The sequence below is a fragment of the Anguilla rostrata genome, chromosome 14 (assembly GCF_018555375.3).
Source record: "Anguilla rostrata isolate EN2019 chromosome 14, ASM1855537v3, whole genome shotgun sequence".
Lineage (NCBI taxonomy): Eukaryota > Metazoa > Chordata > Actinopteri > Anguilliformes > Anguillidae > Anguilla > Anguilla rostrata.
The window spans coordinates 22,918,382-22,944,554 of record NC_057946.1 but is presented as its reverse complement, the minus strand read 5'-3'; the positions used below and the strand labels follow the sequence as shown (position 1 = coordinate 22,944,554).

Here is a 26,173-nt window from a genome sequence, read left to right as displayed (position 1 = left end):
CTATTTTTACTGTTAATTTTTGTTCCCTGCCTTTTGGAAGTCGGTGCGCTCCGGCACGAACGCGCGGTTCTTCCCCGGTGACCGGTGATTCGCCGGTCTCCGACCCGGCCAGGCGAGAGTTTTACAGTCCGTCAGTCGCCATGCCGCACACGCCCCCCCCCACGGCGGCACTTCAGCCCCCCCCCCCCCCGCTGAGCCCTGCGCCGCCCCCCCCCCCCCCTCCCCCTCTGCGTTTTCACACCTGTGACAGCTAAAGAAACTGTGTACGGATTATCAGAAGTTTATATTGTATTTTTTTTTTTGTTTTGTTTTTTTTTGGAAGTCATTGTAAAGGAAAGAATTAAAAAGGTAAAAAAAAATGCACCGTCAGTGTGAAATATGTTGCTTCCATGTTGCGTCTGATTGTGAGTGTTAGGTACCCGTCGTGGATGTGGATGCAAAGAGTATTGATACAGTGAGCTTTGATGCAGTCTGTGCTTGACTGGAAATGCAGAGTCACTGTAAAAACAGGGCTCTCCTGGATGCCTCATGGTGTGCAGACCGTCAGGACGGGCCCCAGGGCCTGGTGTCGAACCCGAGTGCCGGCCGTGGCCGAGCCCCTGGCTTGTGGGTGTTTTGAGTCCTTGGCACTGACTTCCAATCAGCCGTTGCCTGTGAGGCAGGTCCCGCCCTCCAAGAGTATCATCCAATCACCACAAACCCCCGCCCGCTAGGGTTACATTTTCTTAAACAAAGAACGCGCCAAAAACGACCCGTTTCTCATACTTATGAGAGCTAAGTGAGGCTAAGTTTGGCTACATGTCTCCAAGCGTTTAGGGTTTAGCAGAAAGGTTTTATAGCGTAGTGGTTAGAAAGGAAACAGAAGAACTTTGAATGCAGGCAGGGTTTGAGGTGATTGGTTCATACTCTTGGAGGGGTACCTCAAAGGCAGAAGCTGATTGGAAGTCAGTGCACAGGGCCGAAACGCCAGCGAGCCCAGCCCTGCAGCACTGCCTGGGGAGGAAGGGTTTCGTTCAGCTTGTATGAGCGAGAATTATTGCTCTCTGGCGACCCCTGCTGGTCGATCGGGCGCCCTCCCGTTGAGCAGCGTATGATGGGTCTTCCTCCGACTCGCGTCTGTTTGAGCCGGACCAGGAGAGCGTTCTCCCGAATCGATAACGGAGGTCACAACAGTTGGCCCCGATAAACACCATTTGGAGAAATAAATAAGGGGGGGAGGGGGACACAGAAGGAGTGGCAGCTATGCTTTCCTCCTCTGCTGCTGAGTCATTCTACTTATAAGGCGAAATTGCCTGAAGACCAGGACAGCCATATCGTCGTGTGTACAGTTTTATTTTCTGAGCGTCAGCTGGGAGAAAAGATGAAAGGTTGTGGCGGAAGTGAAGTGCATCCTGGGATACTCTCTCCCGCTGTGCTACATGGCTGCCGTTGAGTCGAATTCAAACCTCCAGTCCTCCCAGGGGCACTGCACCACTCGCATGTTGCCTTGCCTGTGCGTTCATTTTAATGCTGACAAATGATCAGCTGCGTAACTCCGGATCCACCCGGGGGCCCGGTCCACCTCCACCTTGAAGCCCGGTGCACCTCCATCCTGAGGCCCGGTCCACCTCCACCCGGGGGCCCGGTCTACCTCCACCTTGAGGCCCCGTCCACCTCCATCCTGAGGCCTGGTCCACCTCCACCCGGGGCCTGGTCCACCTCCACGCCACTCACAGAGTCAAGCAGATGCCACCTGGGGACGGGGGGGGGGGGGGAACAGGTGAGTGATGATTTCAAATAGGGTCGCCCAAACGGCCTATGAGAGTGCTGGCCGGGATTCCAGCTGAAAATTCTATTCCATGAGTGTGATGGCCAGCCTGAGTGTACACCAAGCTTTTTGCATGTATGCTCTGCCGGTGTGTATGTGTGAATACAGTACGTGTGTGTGTAACATGGTTAATAATGATTACACTTGCCATTGTACCAGAGGTGTATGTGTGTATTTTGGGTCTAGTGTTCTGTCACTTTAAAATACTTGTGTAGTTGCCTTTAAGGCAAGTGTGCACGTTACGTTCTTTCCAGTTTAACTTGCCCATGCAAGAGGTAGGTCACGTTTTAACATTGTGCCGATTATTTTAAGAAATTTTTCATATTTGTTCACAATTATATCGATATATCAATGCATATGTACCTAAAGGAGTTTAGATATGGACAAAGGCTTTTGTGCATTTGTAGATTTGTATATCCACTATATCTGTTCTACGAACTGCGGCGAACGGCATGTAGGCTATGTTGCTAGCTAAGTTAGCCACTTACCAGGCCGTGTGTGTGTGTGTGTGTGGTAACATGAGTGTTTCTACATTTTTAGATCACCATTGCTGAAGATACATGTTGAGAACATTCCAGTGATCAGTTTGTCTATCATCAGGTACATATGTATGCTGTAATTGATATTGTTGGTTATGTTTCCCAGTTGAACTTGCCCGTGCAAGCGATCACCATTGCTGAAGATACATGTTGAGAACAGTCCAGTTATCTCAGAATTTATCAGAATAAATCATCTCGACTGGGAATTCTGGTTTGCGGTGCTTTTACACAGCACAACGCAAGATCAAGCCTGTTACAGGTGCATGTGAGTGTGTGTGTATTTACAGTATGCGTGTGCATGTGAGTGTGTGTGTATTTACAGTACGCGTGTGCGTGTGTGTGTGTGTTACAGGGTGTGCAATAATTTGTTTTTCAGGCCTTTTCTCTGGATTACCAATTCTTATCAATACGCTTTTAAATTCCAGGAACAGATTTATAAACAGGGCCTACATTATTTCTGCTGAGAATTGTAAGGTGCCGTTACAGCAGCACTAGTTTCCCTCCAAATTACAGACAGGGCTTCAGTGAACAAATGTGTTCTCTCATCGTGGGTCAGAGTCCCAGAGCCTTACAAAGGGCTTTGTACCCTTCTCCTAAACTTTGAACCAAATGCCTCCAAATTCATTGTATTCACTGCAGAGGTCTTCCTTGGCTTACCAGGCTCTTTGTGATTTCTGAGCTTACCAGTGCTCTCTCTGTTTAATGATGTTCCAACAGTTAATTTTGGTTAGCTTTAGGTTTGCCCCCTGTCTCTGATTTAATTTTTCTTATTTCTTAGCCTCATAATGGCTTTCTTGACCTTCATTGGCACAATGGTCCTCATGTTGACAAACAGCAATAACAGACTACAGAGGCAATCAAAAAGCTTGATACAGCATTCAAAACTGCCCACTTTTTCTCTCTCTTATTCAGTTATTACTACTATATTATACTTCAGAGTTTAAAGTTAAATGTTCAGCAATTATTTATTATTATTATTATTATTATTATTAATAATAATTGTAATTTAATTGTGTGAGGCTAAATATTTTCTGAGTAAATTAGAAAAATAGCATTTATAGCGACACTCCCCTATATGATATGAATAGGCTATCAGACTAGTATTATTGCTGCTTCGTTTTAAAAAGTGTGCAGCATGTCACACATCTGTCTTTGTTGATAAAAATGTGCACCGTGAATGATTGACTGATTCATTAATTTATTAATCCGCATATGCGTGTAAAACGGTTGCCCTCTGGAGCCCTGGCAGGCCAATTATGTCGATCCCTGTCGCCTAATATGAGCATCTTTAATTCAGACCCTTGTAACTGAAATAATTTATACAACAGTGATTATAAATCAAGTGTGATGCCAGTGTTCAAATAAAAGTACATCTTGTCTGTTTTCCTTTATCCGGTGTTGACCACTCAGTATACAGATCATCATGTTGGTCAATCTTAGACCAGCTTTTAAAAATCTAACTTCTAAACGTGATTAGGCGATGACGCAGCTCCAGACACATTAAATGAAGTGGAAGTGTGTGTATTTTTTTTGTTTTTTTGTTTTTTTCAAAACCCCCAGTGGTGAAAGGTGATATCTTGTGTTACCACTAGATGGGGACCAAAAAAGGCGAGGAACAGAGAGGCTCGTCTTTTTCATCTGTTGCCATGGTTCTGAAAGGCTCTCTAAAAGTCCCAGTCACAGAACTGCAGGTGGTCCCAGTCTGTCCGTAAACCATGAATGCTTGAATTAAGCACTTGCACACTTTCAGTGTGCACATCAAACAGTTTGTCTTGCTAAAACTGACATTAGCAATCTCCTAAACTTCAGTGACTTCTGGACGGCTAAAATTAGTTGTACTCACACATGTGACCAATGTGCTGCGACGGCTAATTACGGAACCCATGTAGGCTGCAGAGATGAGAGCGCGTCAGCAGTCACATTTTACTGTACGTTGACCGTGTTGTTGGCTAATACAATAAAAGCACTAATGCTGTCGCGTCTGAGTCCAGTCCGAGTCCCGTTCCCCGTCCCGAGTCCTGTCTCCAGTGTGCTCCAGTCCTGAGTCCTGTTCCCTGTCCCGAGTCCTGTCTCCAGTGTGCTCCAGTCCTGGGTCCTGTTCCCCGTCCCGAGTCCTGTCTCCAGTGTGCTCCAGTCCTGAGTCCTGTTCCCCGTCCCGAGTCCTGTCTCTTGTCTGCTCCATTCCCAAGTTCTGTCCTGTCTCCTGCTCCCACCCTCTGTTTCACTCCCTCCCCAGGTCGGCCTTCTGGGACGTCAGGAGCCGTCCCTTGGGGGGGGGGGGGGTACTCATGTTCTGTGGTTTGTCTGTGTTTCCCTTTTTGGGCCGCCAGGTGGCGGCACTTCAGTTTTTAGTTCTGTCCTTTTACCCTGTTTAATTGTATTATTGTTTTCAATTATTCTATTATTGTTTTTGGGTTGGGTCATTTTCCCTTCCCTCTCTGTGGCCTGATTGTTCATTGTGCCCTCCTGTGTCTCGTCAGTGTCGTGTCTATTTAAGTTCCCTTCTCCCTGACTCAGGTGCTGGATCCTTGTTTGTTTTTTGTGTGCGTATTGGATGGTGTTTCAGCTTGTGCTCCTTGTTCTTGTGACTCAGTGTTTTGCCGTGAGTGTCTTCCTCCCTGCCCGTGTTCTGTTTTTGCATTGTTTTTTTTTAAATTTCTGCTTTTATCTGTTTTTGCGCAGTAAGAACTTTTGTCCTTTTTTGACTTGCCCTGCGCGGCTTCAATTTTGTTCCCTTTTGTTTTTTGTTCTAATTAAAAGCAACATTCCTGGTTTAGCGTTTACTCTGTGGATTTTGAGTGTTTTGACTCCGCGTTTGGGTCCATTCCCTCACCCACCCTGACATTTTCTCCCTTGAAAGCTTTATTAATGTATTGCCTATTGGGGGTCGGAGACCTTGCATGGCTATATGCTGCACAAAGATCCATATTCCTTATGTGTGAATGCAATCAGTAATATTTAATTGAAATCACTGACGGAAAACCTTAATGTCTGTATAGATAAGGGTTGTGAGGCCTCATCATGGAAATAGGCGGAAAATAACGTGGTGCACTTGTTTTTGTTACATGGAAAATATTTTACCTGAAATGTAGAGTACATCTGGCTCTCAATGACAATTACTTGTCTACAAATTTCACCCCTTCTTACAAATAGGTGTAAATGTCCTTTTTTAAGGGATATGCAGTAGCTGGTTGGTAAGATACATGTTTGGTGTCTTTTTGATGGGCTTGAAACCAGGAATCCTCTGATAATAATTTAATTGTGTTTAGCCTTAAACATAAGGCAACTTTAACATGAGTCAGCTTTCAGAAAAGACAATCCCTGCCTGACCCTGCTATCACACCTCTGCCCTTCCACGCCTCAGCCAATCAGCCATGTCGCCCCCATCTCCCTCCATAATCCCCCCAGGCCCCCACCCCCCTCAAACAACATAAAATGTGTACTCCTGTCTACTCTAGTCTATCTGGAGTGTTTGGGTGCTAAACCAGTTTGGGTGCTAAACCTGTTTACATCTGTTGTGGTGGATTTGGGGTGTTATCTGATTTGCATGAGGAATCTGAGCCTTGCATCTGGCCCTGCTGTTTCTCTGTGTTTGGTGTGCGTAGGGTCTAATGCCTGTCTTACAGCTCATCTGGCATTTTTTGCGTTTCCATCCCAGACTTTTTGGAACATTCGGCTATCTTTTGGTTTTTGAACTTTGATTAGGAAGAAACAAGATGTGGTTTGATATTTTGTTTGAACATTTGTTACTTGTTTAAGGTAGCTGACCTTTGTCTTTAGACGTTGTTTTTTTTTTTTTTACTGTAATTTAATAGATTTCTTACTTTCAATCTGGCTGTGAGTTGTACGTTTTGATAAAGGTTGATCCAACAGGTTGCTCTGCCTACAGTATCATCAATTTTGGAGATTTAATTGATTATCAATATCTTTAATAATAATTACCAAATTAAATCTAATAGATGTATTTTATATGTTGGATAAGTGAGAAGTTTCTTCTGGTGATACAGTTGTGTTCAGCATTCAGAGCCGTTGGATTCAGAACATAAACGTTTTACTCAGTCTTACTGTTTTTACATTATAAATGCACCAACACTGAACAATATTGGAATACCAATTAAGGTTATCTGGCATGTCGCAATGATCTTAACCAATCAGGATACAGGATAATATTATTGCATTTACAAAGAACAGGGCAATAAACACTTAACAGGCAGTTGTTTTATTTGGTATCAATATAAATGTGTGGCATGCCAAAGGAAAACGTGCAGGGAACCATCCATTTCGTTTTAGAACTACTAGGATTATAATCCAGCAAGAGATGCAGACGGGAAGAATTAAAGAATTAATTAATCATCGGCGACCTCTGGCAGCAGGGCATGTAATTATGACGGCAAACAACTTAAGAACGGTACAGTCATGATGTGTGCAAATCTCAAATGCATATTAGCTACATGTTCTTCTAACTTTTCTGATTTAACATTAAATCCGGTGCTGGTCACGCGACTGAAGTTGGCCCATTGTGTAAAATCACGTCCCCTACCGAAATTGTAACTCGCCATTTGATTGGCTCGTAGTCCTGGCTTCGCAAATCTTGGGTCGAGTACTCTGCGAAGTCGCACTCTTCTGAGCAAATGCGCTGCACTACTGCAAGCAGGAGCCCGTTCCCCAAGTGAGAAGTGAACAGTCCAGGTTTGGCCAAGAAAAGTTCCTCACATCAAAATTTTTTTAAAGTCATAGTAAGTGATTTCTTTCCCTTGCATGGTTGTAGATACATTATTGCCAGTATATGCATGTGCGTCCCGGGTCGCGTGGCAGTATTTGCCGGGGACGGTAGATGGTGAGCTATATGCAGGGAACCACGCTGTCTGTATTCATACTTCTGCAGCAAATTCTGTGATTGTTGAAAAGTTCACCGACAAGCAATATCATTACTATAACATATGAAGATACGTTCATAGCATAGTCGCCGCGACTAAATTAATAAAGAGAATATTTAGGCTAAAGTAACGTTAGCGTAATTGGACTTCGCCAGACCTCGAGACCCCCACCCCCACCCCAACCTTTCTAACCAAAGCCGCGTTTCCACCAAAATTACCCGGAACTTTCAGTCCCAGGAACTACTTTACCAGGAACTAAAAGGTTCCTTCAGCCAATGGTTGTCTGCGTTTCCACCGGGGTCTAAAGTCCCGCGAAGATTAAGCCGCGTTTCCACCAAAATTACCCGGAACTTTCAGTCCCAGGAACTACTTTACCAGGAACTAAAAGGTTCCTTCAGCCAATGGTTGTCTGCGTTTCCACCGGGGTCTAAAGTACCGCGAAGATTAGGCAAATTAGCCCACTGACATTGTCGTCGGTCCATCTGTCATATGATTTCTTCTGTAACCCCATACTACCACCGAAGTAGCCAACATTATTTTCTAATAACCGGGACAGCCCGGAGGGGTTTATTCCACTTATATACAACGGGTTACCAACAATGACTATATATGGTTACTTTTGTATTTATTGATTTTCATATATGCTCTCAAACACATTCATTAACAGCAGAAAACATGCACACGTTGTAAACAATTTGCTGTTTTATTACTTTCTCGTCGTCAATTCCATATAGGCTAATCGCAAAATGACAAAAATAGAACGAAAACTCGGACTTGCGCGAAAATGTAAATTAGTAGTGGTACAGCCACCGTTTGCTTTCCTTCGAAGTTACTGCTAGCCGAGCAGCGAAGTGTGCCCTCCAGATGCGAACCATGCACCATAAATTAGTTCATAGTCTTCCTGGTCTTTTCGTGGAATTGAAAAATGGCAGTAAAATTGAGTAAAATTACGGCAGTCTGAAAAAGCTAAAGGGAAGATTACTAGAATTAACCTGTTATTTTACCCGGATAAAAAGTGCGGAAGGTGATTTCCAGTTTGCTTGTACTGTATCACCAATGTTAATTATGCAGAAGTACCGCATACCTCACATAACTGTATCAAACGTTTTGAGTCAATTACAACGGGCTAACAAAGAAAATCCGGAAGAAAATATTCAGCAACCGAATTAATCCGTTTGAATGTTTTGGTAGCCTACGTAATATGCTGTCCCAGCACGAATGCTTGGCATTTTATAAAACGAATACTAAAGCAAGAAAAGAACAGAAGAGCACACGTTATAATTCCAAGACGTTGACAGGCTATAACCAAAAGTAGGCTACTGCGCCGCATAACATACAAGTTTGATTTGAAGTTATTATGAAAATAAATTGGTTTGCCGCTGCATATTTTCAAACATGGCGGGTAATGGCGGAAAATAAATACAACACAAATGCTACGAGTACTCGACCAATCAGAAATGTTCAGCGCTGCAAGCTCCACCCAAAAGGTTCCTGTACTTTCGGAAAGTACTACCCCCCGAGCAGGAACGTTTTGGGGGGTAAAACAAAGCCCCCAGAACTAAATTTAGACCCTAGTTCCTGCGGTGGAAACGCACTGAGTTCCTCAAAAGGTTCCTAGTTCCGGGGTATAGTTCCTGCGGTGGAAACGCGGCTTTAGACAAATTAGCCCACTGACGTATGAAAAAGCGACGTTGTCGTCGGTCCATCTGTCATATGATTTCTTCTGTAACCCCATACTACCACCGAAGTAGCCTACATTATTTTCTAATAACCGGGACAGCCCGGAGGGGTTTATTCCACTTATATACAACGGGTTACCAACAATGACTATATATGGTTACTTTTGTATTTATAGATTTTTATCGATTTAATCACATGGAATTGAAATATTCTTCTGCAGCCGTTTGGGCATATTTTACCGCTGTCAAGCAAAACTGTCGTTGGTAGTTGAACTTGGACCGTTATGCAACAAATAGGATATAACAGACCAATAGTCAGATTGTAACTGTTTTATATAGCCTATCCTCTCAAACACATTCATTATGTTTTTATGCGAACATTCGCTTTCATGTCTTGACATCCGAAGCGACAGAATGCATTCACATTTCCAATATAGGCTAACTGGCAACAACAGCAGAAAACATGCACACGTTGTAAACAATTTGCTGTTTGATTACTTTCTCATCGTCAATTCCATATAGGCTAATCGCAAAATGACAAGAATAGAACGAAAACTCGGACTTGCGTGAAAATTTAAATTAGTAGTGGTACAGCCACCGTTTGTTTTCCTTCGAAGTTACTGCTAGCCGAGCAGCGAAGTGTGCCCTCCAGATGCGAACCATGCACCATAAATTAGTCCATAGTCTTCCTGGTCTTTTTGTGGAATTGAAGAATGGCAGAGTAAAATTACGGCAGTCTGAAAAAGCTAAAGGTACGATTACTAACCTGTTATTTTACCCTGACAAAAAGGGCGGAAGGTGATTTCCAGTTTGCTTTTATTGTATCACCAATGTGAATTACGCAGAACTACCGCATACCTCACATAACTGTATCAAATGTTTTGAGTCAATTACAACGGGCTAAGAAAATCCGGAAGAAAATATTCAGCAACCGAATTAATCCGTTTGAATGTTTTAGTACGTAATATGCTGTCCCAGCACGAATGCTTAGCATTTTATAAAACGAATACTAAAGCAAGAAAAGAACTGAAGAGTACACGTTATAATTCCAAGACGTTGGCAGGCTATAACCAAAAGTAGGCTACTGCGCCGCATAACATACAAGTTTGATTTGAAGTTATTATGAAAATAAATTGGTTTGCGCCTGCATATTTTCAAACATGGCGCCTGAAAATAGACACAAAAAAATCCCGTGAGTACTCGACCAATCAGAAATGTTCAGCGCTGCAAGCTCCACCCAAAAGGTTCCTGTACTTTCGGAAAGTACTACCCCCCGAGCAAAGCAATGCTACCCATTGTTTCCTAAATTGTTTCTGTGGAAAGGTCTCAGTCCCGAGGCTCTGAGGCGCGTGCAGCTCTGCTACTACATCACAAAATAATTTAAAGACCGTTACCTGTAAGTCCATGTGCCGGTGCTTCTGTGCACCGTCGTTCAGTATGATATAACGATTGAATGTGCCGTCATCTTTTCCGTAATGTAGCTAAATATTGCTAAGATACGTTCAAAATGGACCTTCAAAAATCAACCACCTATGCCTGTTGCACACCATAATATGAACAATTCGACAGTCGTTAATTTTTGTTTGAATTGTAATCATTTATTCCAAGCTGTTCTAATGGCAAGGCAACAAAAATGTAACTTTATTTGCCCTTTATTTACTGTATCTGAAGTATTATAATGTAAATCTATCTCTGGGTCCCAGCCAGGTACTTGGTGCGCACAAGTGTGTGGGTGCATGTGTGAGAGAGCAGGGTTCGAATTACATTGGGGGGTCTGACGCCACTGATGGAAACTATATTATAATATTTACAATTACAGGTAATAAGGATATATAAATGTTTCGACACCCCTGACCGGTTGTTTTTACCTCTTTTGGGGGAGTCCAAGTCTTAATTAGGGGGGTCAGACCCCCCAGTTCCGCCCGTAATTCGAACCCTGTGAGGGAGTGAGTTTTCATACAATGTCATGATGTAGTGTGCCTTTTTCTTGGCTTGAGCCCCTGCCCCTAAAAATGTCTGTGCACGCCCCTGGTCCCATCTGAAATGGGCGGAGCATGGATATGTGGGATTTCTTTATTAGCTGCTGTTCCCTTGCAGGTTGTAAGATCCGGTGTGGTGTGGTGGACTACCATCGGCTGACATCATGTCTAAAGGGACCGTGGTTCTGGCCTACAGCGGGGGACTGGACACTTCCTGCATTCTGGTGTGGCTCAAGGAGCAGGGCTATGACGTCATCGCTTACCTGGTATGGGTCAGGACGCTTAGTATGCTGGTGCATCGTGGGTAGTCCCCTCTTTGTGCTTCTGAATGTTTTCGGCACATTGGTCTAACCCACGGTCTCGAAATGCCTTGTGGTGCTCCTGCAACCAATATACTCCAGTTTTTGGTGCTCACATAAACTCTACCTGTAGTCTTCTTAATAAATTTTTCCTTTAATTGCATTAGTTATTAGACTTTTTGTAGTGGGTCCCAGTAAAAACTCATGAATGGGCTGCCCATGAAAAGGTTAGGACCCGTTCCCATAGAGTATTATTATAACAGGCAGCATGCCTTGCATAGATTATTGCTGTCCACTTGTGCTTTGGGAAGCAAATGTCACAGCTGCGCTTTTTGGGTATGCAATGCTGCACAATGGCTGCATGCCTAGCCTAACTTGATTTTGGAAGGAAAAGGATTTGAAACAAGAAATATTGTAATGATAGACACGTTATCCTAAATATCCTAACGTTACACATGCTATGTAAAGTCATCCTTTGGATGACTGTCTGTTTGGCGTGTGGATTTGGGATGGGATGGGATGGGGGGGGTTTGAGGGGGGTGCAGGGTGGGAGCTGGCGTGTATGTGTGTCGTGACCTCAGGGAAGAACTGCTAACGGTGCAGAATTTCCACCTGTCTGGTGCCAAATAAAGGCCAGTGTCGGGGGCCGTTCGGCTAGCGTGACCAGCCGCGGTGTTTGCATAAGGTGTTGTTTTTAGGAAAATCGACAAGAAAGAGGCAGGAAAGGGGGGTAAAGACCATACCCCCCACAAAAAAGGGTGTTTGGTGGCGCTGTCCCCTAGGGTATATGAGGTCCAATATTACTATGTTGTGTGATGTGGAAGCAGAAAACCATGTTTAGACAAGCAGTTATTCAAAAGGGCGAGCCGCGTTCCCTTGGAAGCAGGCAGTCGTTCCCAAGCAAAGAACAAATGTTGTGAGAACAGCTTCGTGACCTCAGAGAAGCTTCAGTGTGCCACTCGCTCACCATTATTCAGTAGCATGCCCTGAATCTGAGAGATAGTCATAAAAGGACTTCAACAGCCCTGAACAAAGCCCACAGAATAATCTTTTATCTGTCTTGGCCTTTCTTTGTGGGTGTCAGGGTACAGTGAGTACATCGGGAGAATGTTTTTTTGAAATGATTATCTCTGGGTTTAGATATTACCAGTGACGGCTGTCCACAGTGTCTTGTTGAAGCTGCTGGTGACAAATTCATTGAGCTCTTCTCAGGTCAAGAGTCCAGCAATCTGGTTGGACCCAAGAAACCAATGTTCTGCAACACCCATTGGTTCATTAACACAATATGAGTTGTTCATTTAGTAAACAGCTCAGTAAAAAGCAGAGGCAAAGCCACCTGGAGACTGCTGGGGGGGGGGGAGTACTGAAGTAGCTGTCCATTGGCTGCTGCCATGGAGCATTCCTTGCAAGTCCACAGGCATCTCTCTGGGGTACTTGTGGGTCAACCAATGAGAACCAGAGGACCCGACAAGGGGGGCAGCCTGAGCAGTAATCGGCGAATTAAGCCATTTTACTGATGTCCAAATGAGATTTCCTCTTTCTTGTCCTCCATTAACAGGAAGTACTTCTGGAAGTTACGTTGCAGTGCCATTGTTTGTGAATTTTGTCTATCCCAGGCGAATATCGGACAGGATGAGGACTTCGAAGCCGCTCGCAAGAAGGCAGAGAGTCTCGGCGCCAAAAAGGTGAGGGCGGGAAGTGCAGTCGTTTTTTGGGATGAGACGCCCCTCCCCTGGTGGGGCAGCGGTCTGGAGGGGTGGTGTAACGGTCATTTATATGGAACGCCACTTTAAGCGGGTTTGGTTATTGTATACATACGTATGAGCATCGTGCTGTAGTCCCTGGCACTGCTGCAGTGGGGTCGGGGTTGAGATAGCGTTGATGGATGACAGCGTAAAGTTACACGCCTCTGCATCTACAGTGCCATGAAAAAGTATTCACCCCATTCCTGATTTCCTCTGTTATTGCATATTTGTCACTGAACGGTTTCATATCTTTCTACAAAATGTAATATTAGCCAAAATGTAAGGGAACCTGAGTAAAGGCAAAACACATTTTAAAAATTATTATTTCATTTATGTAATGAAAAAGGTTATCAAACACCCATATCACCCATTGCCCCCTTAAACTTAATAACTGGTTGCACCGCCTTTAGCAGCAATAACTGCAACCAAACACTTCCTATTTGATATCAGTCTTTCACTTCACTGTGGCCCACTCTTCATTTCAGAACTGCTTTAATTCAGGCAAATTATTAGGTTTTTGTGTATGAACTGTTTGTTTCAGGGTTCCAGTCATGACATTGACTGTGCCACTCTAAAACTTAATTGTAGGTTTTATTCAGCCATTCAGATGAGGACTTGCTTTTGTGTTTTGGGTAATTTTCTTGCTGCATAACCCAATTACACTTCAGCTTCAGCTCAGATGAGGGAACATTCTCCTTAAGAATGTTCTAGTGCAGAGCAGAAGTCATGGTTCCTTCAGTAATGGCAAGTGGTCCAGGTCCCGAGGCAGCAAAAGCCCTACCACCACCATCACACTACCACCACCATGTTTGACTGTTGGTATGTTCTTACTTTGGAATGCTGTATTTGCTTTATGTCTGACATAATGGGACCCATGTTGCTCACAAAGTTCACGTTTTGACTTGTCTGTCCACAGAAAATTATCCCAAAAGGCTTGGGGATCATCCAGGTGCTTTTTTCTGCAGTTGTGAGATGAGCATTGATGTTCCTCTTGGTTAGCAGTGGTTTCTGCCTTGCTACTCTCCCATGAATCCCATGGGATCTCTTTCTTATAGTGGAGTCATGAACACTGACATAGCTGGGGCTAGAAAGGACTGCAGTTCTTTGTGTTCTTCTGGGTTCTTTTGTGACTTCCTGGATGAGTTGTAGCTGTGCCCTTGGAGACATTTTGGCTGGCCAGCTGCTCCTGGGAAGAGTCACCATTTGGAGATAATGGCTCTCACTGTGGTTCAGTGGAGTCCCAGAGCCATAGAAATAGCCTTCTAACCCTTTCCAGACTGATATATTTCCAAAAAAAATTTCCTCATCCTCATCTCTTGTGGAATTTCCTTTGATTGTGGCATAGTGTGCTTGTAGAAACTTTGTAGTGACTACTTCACTCTGATGGTAAGGTTCGATATGAGTGAGGTCTAGATTCAGCAGGGCTGGCTACAATCAAGCCTGGCTGTGTTCAATCAGCTGAATCTAATTATCAATTAAATGTGGTTAATTGGTGGATTGAGAAACTAAGGAGGTGATTACTCTTTTGCATGGGTGATATGGGAGTTTGATAACCTTTTTCATTAAATGCAGAGAGCGTGTATTTAAGGTCGTGGTTGGGCTGGACGCCCCATTCTTGTTCTCGTCGTTCACGGTTTCCCGTGTTCTCAGGTGTTCATCGAGGACCTGCGGGCGGAGTTCGTGGAGGAGTTCATCTGGCCCTCGGTCCAGGCCAGCGCCATTTACGAGGACCGCTACCTGCTGGGGACCTCCATCGCCCGGCCGTGCATCGCCCGGCGCCAGGTGCAGATCGCCTGCCAGGAAGGGGCGCAGTTCGTCTCCCACGGCGCCACTGGGAAGGTGAGGCGCGAGAGGGGCCCGGGTTACTGCTTCCATCTTCACGCGCGTCGTGGAAATGGCAGCTCTGAGCTTTGGTTGGTACTCCAAAGAGAGATGCATTGTTTATTCATGCAGGCGTGAACATCACAGTCTTTGTGATTCTCTGACTGAGGTCTTCTGTCTTGCTTGTTGTTACAGCCCGGCTCGAAAAGCCACAACAACAAGTCCAGTGTACCCAAAAACAACAATCCAAAACCTGATTTAAAAACACAAACCCAGACATTTATTAGAATAAATAACAAACGAATCACAAACTAAAACAAAGGAAAACCCACAAATTTCAAACAAAATGATCTTCACAAAAACTACAAACCCAAACCACAAACCGCACACAAAAGAAACCCGAAAGATGATCTCTCCTGCCTCATACTGCTGGGCTTAAGATGGCTCACAGGCAGGTGGAGGCAATCAGGCAATTAGGTAATTAAGCAACTACCTCCACCTGCACTACCCAGGCAAGCAGAGGCAGGGGACGTAACACTTGTGCAGTGCAATACTAGGTCTCACTTGTATCTTTTTCTGCTTGCTACAATTTGCCACTGCTGTTGAGAGTAGCACAAACTCTGTTTTTCCACCTTGAATACAAACTTATATCAGCAGGCTGCTTCTGATATTTCAAGGAAAACATTCTGTTCTAGTACTTGTCCCTTGTCTGACATCCACACGCAGGTTTGCCCCAGAAGCCTGTTGGTCTAGTCCTGCAAACCCAGATTGACCTCAAATGGCTGCAGCTCAATGTGTTAAGTGGTGCGCAACAATTCCTGACTCTATGACCTTATATAGTGAACAAGACCAGGTCAAAACCTAGTATATGGCTGGACCGGCCGACCAATGGTGTAACTTCATCACTCACTCACTCAGTCACAGACATTCACGTTTGTAGGGCTGGCCCCACTGTTGTGGTCCAGCCAAAAACACAGGAAGTGAAATCATGTGAGAGGAAGGAGTTACCTTCAGGAAAGTATTGGCAGTCTTTACAATTCAGGTTGGCACAAAACCGGAGAGTTTTCTGTTTGTGGCCAGCAGGATTGCACTACCGAAGACCCATAAAAAAGGTGGATTGCCTAACGGTGATGAACGCAGGACCTTTGCTGTGTGTGGCCAAAACTCGCACTATATGCCCTTACTAACGAAAACAGGTCCATGACAATAGTTCAGAACACAAGGCGATACTCAACAGACTGACAGGGTCAAAACATTCCTGAGAAAATCCAAAGTTTTGCCATGGATTTCCAGGGGAAACTCAAACTATTTTTACACAGAGTGCAGAGAGCATTAACAGTGCTCCTGAGACGAGAGAGCTGAGAGAGTCTGTCTGTTTACAGCATGTAACAGCAAATCTCAGGTCCCTGTCACATGCTCTAATGCTACGAAATCCTCCGCCCAAAATTTTATTTGGTTGGAGGAAAGGGAAAATGTGCCCACTCTGTGCTCTCTTTCTGTATCTTTTCTGTTATAAAGGCGGATGTGACGTGGATACTGTGAAGGTAGCTGTTAGTGCTGAGCACAGAGAAATCAGTCGTTGTTGTAGTGTCTGCTGTGCCCACTAGGTGGAGCCAAATGTCAAAGGATGATTCAAATGATTTTGTATGGGGACCACTGGTAGTTTTCTGAATGATCTTTATGGTTTTGTATTTTGAAAGGGGAAGTATCAAAATATTCTCACTGTATTCTCACTGTTTTGTAAATGCTCTGCCCTAACTGCTTATCTACCTCTTGCAGGGAAACGATCAGATTCGATTTGAACTCACGTGTTACGCCCTTTACCCTGAAGTGCAGGTACGTTTCTACCTGTCATTGAATCAATAGATGTTTGGGATTACATCAATGAACTACTATATGTTCCAATATTGATTCCCACTGAGTGAGGCTAAAAAAGGTTCTGTGTCAGGCCATTCTGTGTTTCTGAATCACACTTTTTACAATGTTTAAGATTTAGCAGTGTTCTGACCTGCAGATTTAGCTGTGTTCTCACCTGCAGATTTAGCTGTGTTCTGACCTGCAGATTTAGCGATGTTGACCTGCAGATTTAGCTGTGTTCTGACCTGCAGATTTAGCAGTGTTCTCACCTGCAGATTTAGCAATGTTCTGACCTGCAGATTTAGCGATGTTCTGACCTGCAGATTTAGCGGTGTTCTGACCTGCAGATTTAGCGGTGTTCTGACCTGCAGATTTAGCGGTGTTCTCACCTGCAGATTTAGCGGTGTTCTGACCTGCAGATTTAGCGATGTTCTGACCTGCAGATTTAGCGATGTTCTGACCTGCAGATTTAGCGATGTTCGGACCTGCAGATTTAGCGGTGTTCTCACCTGCAGATTTAGCGGTGTTCTGACCTGCAGATTTAGCGGTGTTCTGACCTGCAGATTTAGCGGTGTTCTGACCTGCAGATTTAGCGATGTTCTGACCTGCAGATTTAGCGGTGTTCTGACCTGCAGATTTAGCGGTGTTCTGACCTGCAGATTTAGCTGTGTTCTGACCTGCAGATTTAGCGATGTTCGGACCTGCAGATGTAACAATGTTCTGACCTGCAGAGTTAGCGATATTCTGACCTGCAGATTTAGCGGTGTTCATTTATGATCATCATTTTCCTTCTTTTCCTCTCTGCTTCCAGATCATTGCACCATGGCGAATCCCCGAGTTCTACAATCGCTTCAAAGGACGAAAGGACCTGATGGAGTATGCACAGGTAATGTCTCTGCCACAGGTACACCTGTGTGTGTGTGTGTGTGTGCGTGTGTGTGTCTGTGTGTGCTTGTGTGTGTGTCTGTGTGTGCTTGTGTGTGTGTTTGTGTGTTTGTGTGTGTGTGCATTTGTGTGCGTGTGTGTTTGTGTGTGTGTGTTTGTGTGTATGTGCGTATGTGTGCATATGTGTGTGTGTGTGTGAAAGCATGAACTGGTACCAGTTTAGGGATCGCAGTTAAATTTATTCCTTTAGTTTTCTTAATCTGCACTTGAGTTTGTCCAATATCCAGTCAGTGTCTATTACTGACATAAATGCATTATATGAAATACCTCTCTGTTGATATATTCACTTAAGCAACAAATAATCAGAAACCAAATATTTAGAGTTTGTCCACTAGGGGGCAGTCAAAGGGCTTCAAATAAGATCATGAACAGTCATGGAATCTTGGAATCTTTGAAATTGAAATAACCCTCACGTACGTTAAAATAAGAAATGCAATTCTTTGTATAACCTTTGCGCTCACTGCAGTGCGTTTGACAGGTGTGAATATGAGCAGTATGTGTATTTTGCACGGTTAGGGTGTGATTATCATGTGTACCGCCCAACGCCCCCCCCCCCCCGAACTCGCCGGTGACCCCCCCCGGTGGGTCACGGCTCACAGGCTGGGGACCCCTGCTCTAAGAGTGTCTCTGCTCTCTGCAGGAAAAGGGGATCCCTGTGCCCGTGTCCCCCAAAGCGCCCTGGAGCATGGATGCCAACCTCATGCACATCAGGTGGGTAAGGGGGGCGGGGTCTACCGCTGGCTTACACCTGCACCTCTGCATTCAGACCCAGAAGGCTGAGGGTTCAAATTCATCTACGACATTGGTATACATGCATTTACCCATGTGACTACAAGATGTCCTTGGATCCCTAATCTAGAAGCCAATGTGCCATCAGAGCACACAGCCTATGGGGCATCAGAGCACCCTGCCTTTGGGGCATCAGAACACACAGCCTATGGGGCATCAGAGCATACAGCCTATGGGGCATCAGAGCACCCTGCCTATGGGGCATCAGAACACCCTGCCTATGGGGCATCAGAACACACAGCCTATGAGGCATCAGAGCACACAGCCTATGGGGAATCAGAACACACAGCCTATGGGGCATCAGAGCACACAGCCTATGGGGCATCAGAACACACAGCCTATGGGGCATCAGAGCACCCTGCATATGGGGCATCAGAACACACAGCCTATGGGGAATCAGAACACACAGCCTATGGGGCATCAGAGCACACAACCTATGGGGAATCAGAGCACACAGCCTATGGGGCATCAGAGCACACAGCCTATGGGGAATCAGAACACCCTGCCTATGGGGCATCAGAACACACAGCCTATGAGGCATCAGAGCACACAGCCTATGGGGCATCAGAGCACACAGCCTAAGGGGCATCAGAACATGCAGGCCTGGGCTCAGCTGAAACATTTATAAAGTTATTGGTAGCTAAATCAACTGTAGCGTTGCTGCTTAACTAGTTAATGTTTTACATGTCTTTAAACAGTCAATCAGTTTCACTGTCTTACTGTGTTTACTGTTGCACCCCCCCCCCTTCTTGTGCAGCTATGAGTCTGGAATTCTGGAAAACCCTAAGGTAAGCTAACGCTAACTCTTTCAATGAATTTTCCAGCTGCTACACCCAGGTGTGCCATACCTGTCAGGGCTGTCGCAGTGGACTCTCACATGATTGAGATTCATTTGGAGTAGCAGCTAAGCCAGCTGTCACCTGTCAAGCCTCATTTCCCAACACTTTTTACATCCTGTCAAAATAATTTATTTTCACTGGGTTAAATTTTATTTAAAAACACCCCGGGTGGCCCTAAAGATGGCTAAGGTCGTATCGTCCCCATTACACCCCCACCCCCTCAGGAGCATAACAGAGCTTCTCACTGATGTCCAGGCAGGAGGTCAGAGGTCAGATATTAAAGGCTGAGACACATCAGGGAAATTCACCCCCAAGCCCTGAAACAACCAGCAAACTCTCCTCATAGACCCCTCAGTCAATCTTTCTTTATGTCTTTGTCAGTATCTCAATCTTTCCTTTACTGACTCTTTAACTCTGTCTTTCTGTCTCTCTTTCTCCTTCTCCCTCTCAATATTTTTTTCTCTCGTTCACTATCTCTCTCTTTCACAGTTTCTCTCTTTCATACTCACTCAGTCTCTCTCTCTCTCTCTGTCCCCCTGTCATCCTCCTTTTATTTGTATTTCCTGGGAATCCTGGGAAGTTTTCCCCACACAGTCACCGGCCTGTCCTCAGAGACGCTCTCTGAAATTTCCGATTTCACGGGAGTGTTGGGGGGGTGGGGGCGACGCAGGGGTGGCGCAGCGAGCCCCAGCTGGCCTGGGACCCCCCCACCACCGACCCCGGCCGGCTGCACAGGGGGGCCCATTGTATGGGGGGGCTCCCAGCGGCTGGCGGTGTGGGCGGGATGCCGTTCCCAGTGACACCGTGACACCAAAGTGTCAGCAGCGGCCGCGATCCACAGGGGCCTCATTTCCCCTTTTATCTCTGATGAGCTGCACAGCCCTGTCCTCCGTCTTTCTCTTCTTTTCACTCACTCACTGTTCACCCACTCACTCACGATTCACTAACTCAATCACCCACTCACTCACTCACTGTTCACCCACTCACTCACTCACTGTGTTCACCCACTCACTCACTCACTGTTCACTAACTCAATCACCCACTCACTCACTCATCGTTCACCCACTCACTCACTCACTCACTGTTCACCCACTCACTCACTCACTTCACTCAACACCTCACTCACTCACTGTTCACTACCATCACCACGTGTTCACTCACTCCACTCACTCACTCACACTCACACGCACTCATTTCACTTACTCAACCTCACTCACTTCACTCTTCACTCACTCACTCCGTGTTCACTCACTCACTCAACCACACTCATTCACTTACTCAACCTCACTCACTTCACTCTTCACTCACTCACTCCGTGTTCACTCACTCACTCACTCACTTACTCAACCACACTCATTCACTTACTCAACCTCACTCACTCACTCACTTACTCAACCACACTCATTCACTTACTCAACCTCACTCACTTCACTCTTCACTCGCTCACTCAGTGTTTACTCACTCACTCACTCATTAACTGTTGACTCATTCACCCAGTGTGTGCACCGGGCCCTGGCCTGGTCATATGCAGGCGCTTCCCAGAGGTTCTGCTGTGTCCTGTTGTGTGTTAAAGAGCTGCTGAAAGTGTGTAGAGGCCATGCTGAGGGAGTTCTGTATGTTCCAGATTCACGGCCCCTCTGACCTCTACCTGATGACCAAGAACCCTGAGGATGCTCCCAACGCCCCGGATGTGCTGGAGATCGAGTTCAGTAAAGGTCTGTCTCTCGTTCTCTCGCTCACACACACACGCACAGACAAACGCTTCCTCTCTCTCTCCCTCTCTTCTTCACCTGACTTCCTATTGGCCAGGGCGACATAGCTCAGGAGGTAAGAGCAGTTGTCTGGCAGTCAGAGGGTTGCTGGTTCGATCCCCCACCCTGGGCATATCGAAGTGTCCCTGAGCTAGACACCTAACCCCTAATTGCTCCCAACAAGCTGATTGGTACCTTTCACCGTTGGTGTGTGTGTGTGTGAATGGGTGAATGAGAGGCATCAATTGTAAAGCGCTTTGGATAAAAACGCTATATAAATGCAGTCCATTTACCATTTACTGTGTTTGCCCCTCAGAAGCTGCCCGTGACTCAGTCCATCGATCCATTTCCATGACGGTCTGTAGTTTCTGACCCCTAGCTTCTGCTGGGACTTCACAGAGTACTGCACTTAACGAGCTAAGGCCAGAGAGGGCTGTCATAAGATCAGAACTTAGCAGAAATGCCCAGAGGGGTTGTCTGGAAACAGGATGGCACAATTGACACTGGTTTTTGTGGGCCACCCAGAACTGGATGAGTTCTCACACCCTGGGTCCTCTGTGAATCAGCGAATTGCCTTGGGGTCTTAACACAGCCTGGCTGTTGGTTGGGGGGATTATGGAGGGCACTCTTATAAGTGTTCTATGTGGTAGGGAATGGACTGTATGCACAGTGATGGAATGTCGAATGTTTCTACCGCCCGTTCCCGATTAAATAGATGCTGGTGAATTACCAAACTAGCTAAGTTGCAACTATAAACAGTAACATCAGCTACGACAGGGGGGACGACATCTTAATGGGAGAACAGAATTCAATTAAAAATCTACCCAACCTTGGGCATCTATAATTCAGTTGAGTGAAACCCTATCCCTAACAAGTTTTTTTTTTTTAAACCACAGGTAGCCTAATACCATTGGCTCATTGTGTAAGTGAAATATGCATGATAGTTGCAAGGAATATGGCGAAGAAGAAGGGGTTAGGCTTTTAACAGCCTCAATAACAGAATGCTCACCTTATAGTTGCGATCCGGGGCAGACTCTCACGGACTGACGAGTATTAATCTGTCCCAAAGTGATGGAAAGAGAAACTAAATGGTGATGGAAAGAGTCCCTTCAAATGGGGGCCTACATGGATCACTGGATATGGATGTAAAGCTGACACTCTACATCTTAACCTCATATTCACGGTTTCATTTCAAATCGAAGGTACTTGAGTAACAAGCTGAGAAACACCCAACAAGTTTTTATTAACCATGTACCAAATACCCTTGGGCCTAAGGAAATGCTGAACGAATATGTCGTTATCTCAAATGTCTCCGGTTGCATCCTGGGACAGACTCTCAGACTGATGTTATTTCTGCCTAAAGGAAAGGAAAGAGAAAAAAGGACGAAAGACTTCAATGGGGGTTCTGTCGCGATGTTCCCACTGTTCAGCTCAATTCACGGCCAAATGAAGGTAAGCAACCACAACTTATTGTACATTCAATTTGCCTACGACGGCACTGTATTACATCTCAAACAAGGCAAAGTGAAAATATCCGTTTGTTCTGCAGATACTGCAGAACCAACTTCACGACAAAGTCAACCCGGAACATCATCTTTACCAACATAATCGCTATACCAAACTTAAAACACAACTACTACGCTTAAAACTAAAAAAACAATACCTAAACTGATCTAGGTCGCTAACTTGCGATCTCCGACTGCCAACTAACGCTAGTCTGTTAGCTAACATTATCTTTCTTGCTCGGTCTATCTAAGGAGGCAGTTGGTGATAGCATGTTAGCTAGCAAGTTCAGTCAACTGACTTTTATCTGTAGTTACATATAGGATACGGTAGCCTATATTTTTAAAGCCAACATGAGTGAGCAGCTTCTGTTACCTGTCTGCTTCCCGTTGCTATTCTGTACCTTTTTATTTTCTGTGTGCACTCTGTTTCATTGGAAAGAACTCGAATTACGGCATGTGGACAGAGATGTTTTTTGGACCTAATAAAAAAAAGCGAAGCACCTGTCTTGTAACTCACTCACTCACGTTTATCAGGCTGAAGATTCACCACAAGGTGGAGCAATTAACACAAAAAATCTCAGTAACCCAAATGAAGTGCATTTCAATTTGAATTTGTGTGAAGTTGCAATCTCTACACCCCGTCATGAAGTCCGCTTTTTTCTGAAATGCTTGGCATTTCTTTTTGCTTTTTGTCTAATATAGTGGCATACAGTGGGTATGCCATAATAAAAACTGAAGCTTTGTTTTACTTAAAATTCCCCATCAAGCAGCACAGTGCTTTAGGCAGTAAGTCAGTCTAGCTGTATTTTCATTTTGGCAGTTATTTTCTTTTTCCCTCTAACGAGAAGCCATGTTTCCTCCCTTCTGCCTATGTGCTGCTGGCATCTTTTTTGTTCAGTTAAAAATTATTTTAAATAATTTTTTTCCATTCAAATTGCACTGTGTATAGCACTGTGCATTGTACGTTTTATTTGTGAGGGTAAATAATGCGTTTTCCAGTGAATATCAAAGTTGCCAGATTTTATGATGCAGTGGATTCTGTCCTTTAAATCTAAAATGGAACCTTTCCCACCCGCTCCCTCATAAAAAAATACAGAATTTTTACAATAACATTTTTCCTCAGTCTTTTTTCATCCCTCTTTTCTTTCACCCCCTGCCCCCACCTTTCTTTTTAAATTCCCGTGAAAATGGTGGAGGAAAAAAACGCAAAGCGGTAATTTTTCCTACAACTGTGTCTGCCCCTGGTATTGTGTGCCCAGCTCACCCCCAGGCCGGTTAAAGTGGGGGAAAAAAACAACCCCTCCCAAATCCCTGGAGTCCTCGGGGGCTGACCCCCTCCAGCCGAGTTCACAGCCCCCGCCTCATTCATCTGAACTCCTAATCTCATTATTATCCATTTGGTGTGGCGAGGGAGTTTTGTCGCCTTAACAGACTCGTGGGACTGGTGCGGACTTGTGGTTTAGGGATTTCTTCTTTTTTTTTGTGAAGGGGGGGGGGGGGCAGTGGGAGGAGGGGCCTTGGGAGACTGAAAAAGCCCTTGTCTGAGAATATTTGTTGAGTCTTATGTGTCATTCTAGCAGGGCTTACATGCTGCCCATTGAATTTCTGCTAAAGAAGCTCCGCCTCTCTGAATGATTGGCAGCTGCAAGCGCGCTAAATGCTAATAAGTGCTGGATGTTTGTGTTTTTTCCCCCCTTTTTACAAATTTTTTACTCCATATTCTTTCTGTTATATTCCCTGCTCGTCTTTCTCTCTCACTCCCTCTTTTCTCCTCTGTGATTCTCTGTCTGTTTCTCTCTCTCTCTTTGTTAATGATCAGTTGGCCAGTGATGCTGTTTTGGGTGTGAGGTCTGGGTCCCGGGTATGGCAGTGGGGAGGTTGTGACTGTGTACCCCTTCCAAAAGCACAGGGAGGGTTCGTTTGAGAGTGTAATACGCATACACACTAACACACATACTCACACTCACACAAACACAAGCACACTCACACACACATGCACGCACACACACACACACAAACACTAGTTCACTCTCTCACACACACTCACACAAACACAAGCACACTCACACACACATGCACACACTCACACAAACACAAGCACACTCACACAAACACACACGCACACAAACACACATACACACACCCACACAAGCACATTCACACAAACACACATCCACACACACACAAACACACACTCACACAAACACACATCCACACACACACAAACACACATGCACAGACACAAAAACACACATATACAGACACACACACACAAATACACACGCGAACACACGCAAGCGTACTCTCTCGCACACAGAATCACAAACACACATACACAAACACTACCACACTCTCACACACACTCACACTCCCACTCTCTCTCACACACACACACACACACACCAACACTAGTCCACTCTCTCACACAGACACACACACACACTCTCACACACACACACACTCACACTTTCAGACACAAACTCACACACACATGCTCAGACACACACACACATACACCCACAACCTCCACAACGCCCCACACGCACACCACACACAACACGCACACTCACACACACGCACACACACATACGAGCACACTCCCTCTCTCTCACACACACACAGTCTTGGCTGGGACAGACAGTGTTGGGACACAAAGCAGGGGTGTGTAATTGAATTAGGGAAAGGGGCTGCTTGTCCTTTAACGGCCTTTCAGTGTCCTGCCGCATTTAAGCAGCGTCCCCCTTTAGAACCCCACCCCCCCCTCCGCACCCCTCCATCTCTCCATCCCTCCATCCTAATCCCCCTCACTCTGCCTTCTCCTGTTTTTCTCTTTTCCCTGGTCCTCTGTTCCCCTACCCCGGCCTTCTCTAGATCTCCTAAGACCCGGCAGTTCATTTTGTCCCCTGTAGGGGACATGAGTCTCCCTGTCTCTCTCCGATTCCCAGCTGCACCCCTGAATTCCCTGTCTCTCCCTGATTCCCAGCTCCACCCCTGTATTCCCTGTCTCTCTCTCTGATTCCCAGCTGCACCCCTGCATTCCCTGTCTCTCTCTGATTCCCAGCTGCACCCCTGCATTCCCTGTCTCTCTCTCTCTCTGATTCCCAGCTGCACCCTTGCATTCCCTGTCTCTCTCTGATTCCCAGCTCCACCCCTGCATTCCCTGTCTCTCCCTGATTCCCAGCTCCACCCCTGCATTCCCTGTCTCTCTCTCTCTGATTCCCAGCTGCACCCCTGCATTCCCTGTCTCTCTCTCTGATTCCCAGCTCCACCCCTGCATTCCCTGTCTCTCTCTCTGATTCCCAGCTCCACCCCTGCATTCCCTGTCTCTCTCTGATTCCCAGCTCCACCCCTGCATTCCCTGTCTCTCTCTCTCTGATTCCCAGCTCCACCCCTGCATTCCCTGTCTCTCTCTCTCTGATTCCCAGCTCACCCTGCATTCCTGTCTCTCTATCTGATTCCCAGCTCCACCCCTGCATTCCCTGCTCTCTTCTGATTCCCAGCTCCACCCCTGCATTCCCTGTCTCTCTCTCTGATTCCCAGCTGCACCCTGCATTCCCTGTCTCTCTCTGATTCCCAGCTCCACCCCTGCATTCCCTGTCTCTCTCTGATTCCCAGCTCCACCCCTGCATTCCCTGTCTCTCTCTCTCTGATTCCCAGCTCCACCCCTGCATTCCCTGTCTCTCTCTCTCTGATTCCCAGCTCCACCCCTGCATTCCCTGTCTCTCTCTCTCTCTGATTCCC

General features: G+C 45.6%; 1 protein-coding gene across 3 annotated transcripts in view; it reads left to right on the top strand.

Moving 5' to 3' along the window:
- The first annotated feature begins 2,345 nt into the window (after nt 1-2,345).
- The window catches only part of ass1 (argininosuccinate synthase 1), a 33,331-nt gene continuing 9,503 nt past the window's right edge, over nt 2,346-26,173 (top strand). Inside the window, exons 1-9 of one of the 3 annotated variants that reach the window (XM_064308100.1) lie at nt 2,346-2,407; nt 11,000-11,147; nt 12,797-12,865; nt 14,576-14,764; nt 16,526-16,582; nt 17,415-17,489; nt 18,189-18,259; nt 19,095-19,125; nt 20,801-20,891. In XM_064308100.1, coding sequence (XP_064164170.1) covers nt 11,046-11,147; nt 12,797-12,865; nt 14,576-14,764; nt 16,526-16,582; nt 17,415-17,489; nt 18,189-18,259; nt 19,095-19,125; nt 20,801-20,891 — 685 coding nt within the window. In that variant the 5' untranslated portion in view covers nt 2,346-2,407; nt 11,000-11,045. Of the gene's footprint in view, nt 2,408-6,926; nt 7,083-10,279; nt 10,299-10,999; nt 11,148-12,796; nt 12,866-14,575; nt 14,765-16,525; nt 16,583-17,414; nt 17,490-18,188; nt 18,260-19,094; nt 19,126-20,800; nt 20,892-26,173 lie in introns of those variants that run through there. The other 2 variants (XM_064308099.1, XM_064308102.1) reach the window with 2 other exon arrangements.